Consider the following 5,637-nt stretch of genomic DNA (forward strand, 5'->3'; position numbering starts at 1 on the left):
GGTGATCCTTGAAGATTGTTACTTTGAGTGCCAATCTTATTCTTATTTTTTTATTCGTGTGTTTCCTCACGTTTGTATCATGAATATGTATTATTTTTGTAATTATAAAACCAAAAAATTGTGCCAGCCTAGTGTGTAAAAACTAGACTGTCGTGTCGTCATTGCGAGCGTGGGGTAGAAATGAATTTCCATGCAGTGTTTATTCCAACTTCTAGTGTGGCTCCCTGAACTACAGAGGCTGGAAATCTGAAGACCACATTTTTTGGCCTCCCCTAGGGTTCTGGATACAAAACCGATTCCACCAGTAGATGGACCCGCATGCGAAGGAAGCCATCATCTTGCAACTTTGTCCTCTCTCTGCCCTAGCTTTCTAGTTCAGCCCTAGTTTTGAGCTGGGAGGGAGTTGGAGCGGTGGCTCTCTCACCCTTGGTTGGCAGCTGGAACAGAAAGTTCTTGAAGTCAACCATTTTAGCGGCAACTTTCTGATTCCTGCCTTCCTGATATCATGAAGGTCGCACCCCCTGGCAGGCCAGGTCTGCAGCCCTGCTCATTTTTCTAGGAATTATTCCAGGGTATGTAGCCCAAAGGCAGCCTTTCCAGCTACGTTATAATTAGATAAATCTTTCTATGCCTAGAATAGCTGATTTATTGTTTCCCTCACAGAACCACAACTGACATAAGGGTTCAGGAGCAATTTGGGGGCCAGCTTGTGCTGAAGGAGAAAATACATTTTAAGGGAAAAAGATACATTTTATGACAAGTTGAATGAAAATGATTCAGAGGCGTTGATATTTCCGGTTTCTTGGAATCCATCTGAATTTCAGACTGAAGAGGAGAAATAATTCGACCAACTCTGCCAAACCTAAAACACAGCTCGGGTCCCCAAGTATGAATGTACCATGGTCACAGATCTCCTCACTTTCATGAAGATGTGCAAATATACTATGGCTTTAAAATTGTCCTACAGTGGATCTCCTTCCTCCACGAGCCTTGTCTCGATGGGGATTCGAGGAGTGAGGGGCAGGAATTCAATCTGCCTGCTTGTGCACTTTCAGCCTGATGCACGCTTTCTCATTCTGGTAGCAGCTCAGTCTTTCCAATTCCTCCCCTTTCTCCACAATATCTGGGTGCACAGGGCCGTGCAGCCCAGTTGTGGCCCGGCCCTCTGGCTCCGATTCTGCATGTAAAGTGGCTAGTCTGGCCTGCTGCCTCGACTAAGGACTGCTGAGGACCACCGGGCCCATCTAGGGGTTGGGGCACCGTGCTCTCACCCACTGGTTGAACCTGTCACTCCAGTCTTTGCCCTCTCATCACAAATCCCCCTTCATAGTGGCTTCTCGCTTCTTCCTCGAGGCCCCTATAGGTCTGCCGGTCTTCGCGGGACGCTCGCGTCCCCAGCACTGGCTGTGCAGGAGTTCCAGATCCCTGGCATGGGTACAGCAGGCTGTGGGGCCAGGAGCCCGCGCCAGGCCCAAGAATCCAGTCACACCCTCTGCCAGTGACCCACGCTGCCATGTCGATGAGGAGTCCATGTGAATGTGGGTGTTTCCTGGCCTCCCCAATGGAGCCCAGGCAAATACTCCTCTGCTGTCAGCTTTCCTCTGAACACATGTATGTACCTGTTCTCTTGGCTCCCCATCTATTGGGATGGAAGGTGTGACGTTTTCACCTCTTCTCAGGGAATTTCTCTGGGTCATAATCTACTCCCTTCCAAATAGTCAAATCGAACACCTGACGGTCAGGCAGGACTTTGCAGAGGAGGGTAACGTGATTAGGAGGAAACACTTAGATGGTTAGGGCGGGTGAGTCAGAAAGGGACAGCTGGAGCCAGAGAGTCCTAGAGGAAGGTTGTAGGAAAGGTGGTTTCGAGTTACCATGCTGGGCAGGGATTTGGCAAACGGCACAGTTCGGCGTAGCGTTCAGGGAGCAGGCTTGGAACCCGCCCATCTCCTGGCTTTGTGACCTTGAGCAAGTTACATAACTTCTCCAGGGCTCAATATTGTTGTTTGCAAGGCGGGGATCATAATGGTACTTACCTCAGTGGTTTGTTGTGTTATAGGAAATAATGCTTATGAATGCACATCAGGCACCGGGCACAGCCTAACACACGGCACGGCCACCATAACCAAGGCTGTCACGAGACTCTCGAATACTACTGCTCTGAGTACAAAGAGGGAAAGCCAGCCGTGAGTACCACCCGAATGCAAGTCGTTACTCATATTATGATGTCAGGCAGGAGAGGCTGGAGAAAGTTGGAGGGTACAGCCTCGTCTCCACTCTGAGGCACGTGTGAAGTCTGAGTGGATATGGACAAGGAACAGGAAGTGGAAAGTGATAGAGCTGGAACCCCGGAAGATCCGAACGTGAGTCCAGAGAAACAGGAAGCCGATCAAGGTGACGCTAATGGTAAGGGAGGGGGGCGGGGGCAGGGGACGGGGTGGGGGGGGGAGGTCACCTTAGGGACCTATGTGCTCAAGGAGCAGACAGCAGTATTGAAGCAGAGAAAAGTTGTAGTTTTAAAAAAACTCTACCAAAAGATATGCGTAATCACATGCTGCTTGGCCTTCTGTTGAATGTGATTTTTCACAGTGATGCGTCATTCACAAAACTACATTTGTGGGCTCTAACCATGGCATTGGTCTTCCCTGGAGTACGTGATAAGAATTTTTGTTGTTGTTTCCTCTTTTGCATTTTTACTTATTTACTTTTTTGTTCAGAAAGTCCATTATTACAGGGTCTGTCCAGCCACGTGGCTCCCCTGGTCCCAGAATTCTTGGACACAGCACACATCCAGGAGAAGGCCTCGGCTTCGGAGGCCGACAACATACAACACATGCCTGCAAAGCAATCCAAAGGTCCACAGCTCAAGGTCATATTCCCACCGGCACAGGGCGGTAACATCTTCAATTTCTCAGCAATGACCATGCAACCCAAGCAGGCTGGCACCCCCAGTTTTTCAGCAAAAATCATCCCTCGCGAGCAGGGCAGTATCCCCAATTCTTTAGCAAAAATGATCCTGCCCAGGCAGGCTGATACCCCCAATTCTCCAGAAAAAATTCTCCCGCTCAAGCAAGCTGGCATCTCCAATCCCTTAGCAAAACCCGTTCCACCCAAACAGGCTAACATCCCAAGTTTCTCAGCAAAATCCATCTCACCCAAGCAGGTTGACACCCCCAGGTTTTCAGCAAAAATCATCCAACCCAAGCATGGCAGTATCCCCAATTCTTCAGCAAAAATGATCCTGCCCAAGCATGGCAATGCCCTCAATTTCCCAACCAAAATCACCCAACCCAAACAGGCTGATATCCCCAATTCCCCAGCAAAAAGCATCCCACCCAAACAGGCTGGTACCCCCAATTCCCCAGCAAAAAGCATCCCACCCAAGCAGACTGACACCCCAAATTTTTCAGGAAAAGTCATTCTACCCAAGGAGAGTGATACCCCCAATCCCTCAGAAGAAAGGATCCCACCCAAGCAGGCTGATAGCTCCAATTCTTCAGAAAAAATTATTGCACCCAAGCACGGTGACACCCCCAGTTCCTCGGAAAAAACCACCCTGCTGCAGGAGGATGGAATGTCTACTTCCTTAGAAAAAAACATCCCACCCAAGCAGGATAACCTCCCCATGTCCCCGGCCAAAACCATCCTGCCTAAGCAGGGCAAGAGTCCCAAGTTCTTAGCAAAATCCATTCTGCCCAAACAGGCCAACACCCCTAAGTTCTCAGCAAAACCTTTCCCATCTAAACAGATCAACGGCCCCAAGCTATTAGTGAAATCTACCCTGTCCAAACACATCCCCAGCCCCAAGTCCTCAGAAGAAAACATCCTGCCCAGAGAGGGTGACACCAAATGCTCAGAAGACAGCATCCAGCCCAGAGAGGGTGACACCAATTGCTCAGAAGACAGCATCCAGCCTAAGGAAGGTGATATCCCCAAGTCCTCAAAAGAAGCCATCCCGCCCATAGAAGGAGACGTCCTGAAGGCATCAGGGTCAATGGAGCTTCTGGAAGTGGACTTGGTGAAGATGATCCTAAGCAAGGAGGACTTCGAGTTGGCGCTCAAGGAGGCTGGGGAGAGGCTGGTGGCCGTGGACTTCTCAGCCACGTGGTGTGGGCCCTGCAGGACCATCAAGCCCCTTTTCCATTCCTTGTCTGTCAAGTACGAGGACGTGGTGTTCCTGGAAGTGGATGCTGATGAGTGTGATGAGCTGGTGAAGGACCTTGAGATCATGTGCATCCCAACCTTTCAGTTTTATAAGAAAGAAGAAAAGGTGGGCGAATTTTGCGGCGCCGTTACAGAAAAACTCCAAGCGATCATTGCAGAGTTAAAGTAATTGTGGATTCTGACAGCATTGTAGACAGTCGGCTCGTGATAGTTTGTGATTGCTTTTTTATTTACCAAAGAAGGTGAGGCGTAACAAAAGTGTGTGTCTGAATGGCCCCCTGCTCATAAATTATTAAGTATTAACTCCACCTTTTCGAAAAGTGGTGAAGCACTGAAGCCTACTGTGACCATGTTTTCATTGGTAGGAAAGGCTGATAGTAAAGTTTCCTTTGGTGGAGATTGGGAGTCCACCTGTCTCGTATTTTTGTATTGTGATTTGTTTGGGAACTCACCCTTGGAAATCCAGCTCATTTGGTGTTTGTGGCAACAGTGGAAATTGAGACAGTTCTTCGGTACAAGTACATGATTGAAAGATGAGTGGAGACTTCTTTTCTCATGCTCACATATCTTTTGGGGTTTCTGATAGGATACTTTGGGAAACACAGAATTTGAAAGATCCACAGATCATACCTAACCTCCTCTGGGTGCAGGGAGTGCTCTGGAGGACTCTGGAAATCCCATGGTTTCACCCACCCCGCGTGGGATTCGTGGCTGGCACAGCCAAGCTCAAAGCCAGCTTCCCAGATCTCGAGTGCAGGCCTTTTTCTACTAATCACGCCCACAAAAACCTCGACAGAGCCCAAAGCTTCTGGTTTCTCAGACCGAGCGCTTTATTACTCAAGTCAAAGTCAGGGTGATCCTCAGTGCCATTATGACATCAGCTCCCCGGTGGCAGATTTCTTACTTTGTCTCCTGGTAACTGGGTTTCTAAAACCTGCTCCCAGATGTCTCAGAGCCCAAAGGCCCAGGTCTGGGTCACAGATGGTGGCTTGGTCCAGAGTTTTGTGTTTACAAAAGAAAAATGTGTATGGGATACGTACACCTATACTAGCAAATATTTAATGTATACGATTTGATGAGTTTGGACATATGCGTGGACTTATGATATTACCACAATCAAGATAATAAACATACCCATCGCCTCCAGAGGTTTCCTTGTATGTCGTCTTTTTTGTTGTGGTGGTGGTGATGGTAAGAGCACATAATATGAGGTCTAACCTCTTAACAAATTAAAAAAAAATTTTTTTTAACGTTTATTTATTTTTGAGACAGAGAGAGACAGAGCATGAACGGGGGAGGGTCAGAGAGAGAGGGAGACACAGAATCCGAAGCAGGCTCCAGGCTCTGAGCTGTCAGCACAGAGCCAGACGCGGGGCTCGAACCCACGAACCGTGAGATCATGACCTGAGCTGAAGTCTGACGCTTAACCGACTGAGCCACCGAAACGCCCCAGTAGCCTCTTAACAGATTTTT

At 48.6% G+C, this 5,637-nt stretch overlaps 1 protein-coding gene across 1 annotated transcript; it reads left to right on the forward strand.

Moving 5' to 3' along the window:
- Positions 1–1,943: 1,943 nt before the first annotated feature.
- On the forward strand, positions 1,944–5,296 carry TXNDC2 (thioredoxin domain containing 2). The gene is made up of 2 exons (XM_030335755.1): positions 1,944–2,406; positions 2,718–5,296. The coding sequence occupies exons 1-2, from the start codon at positions 2,307–2,309 to the stop codon at positions 4,331–4,333; spliced, it is 1,716 nt and encodes a 571-aa protein (XP_030191615.1). The 5' UTR covers positions 1,944–2,306; the 3' UTR covers positions 4,334–5,296.
- Positions 5,297–5,637: the final 341 nt, after the last annotated feature.

The sequence above is a fragment of the Lynx canadensis genome, chromosome D3 (genome assembly GCF_007474595.2).
Source record: "Lynx canadensis isolate LIC74 chromosome D3, mLynCan4.pri.v2, whole genome shotgun sequence".
Taxonomy (NCBI): Eukaryota; Metazoa; Chordata; class Mammalia; order Carnivora; family Felidae; genus Lynx; species Lynx canadensis.

Bases quoted from the DNA above. Each gene is read 5' to 3' on its own strand.
- TXNDC2 (XM_030335755.1), top strand. From the start codon at position 2,307: ATGGACAAGGAACAGGAAGTGGAAAGTGATAGAGCTGGAACCCCGGAA. The intron at 2,407-2,717 runs GTAAGGGAGGGG...TTTTTTGTTCAG, and splicing joins CGATCAAGGTGACGCTAATG to AAAGTCCATTATTACAGGGT.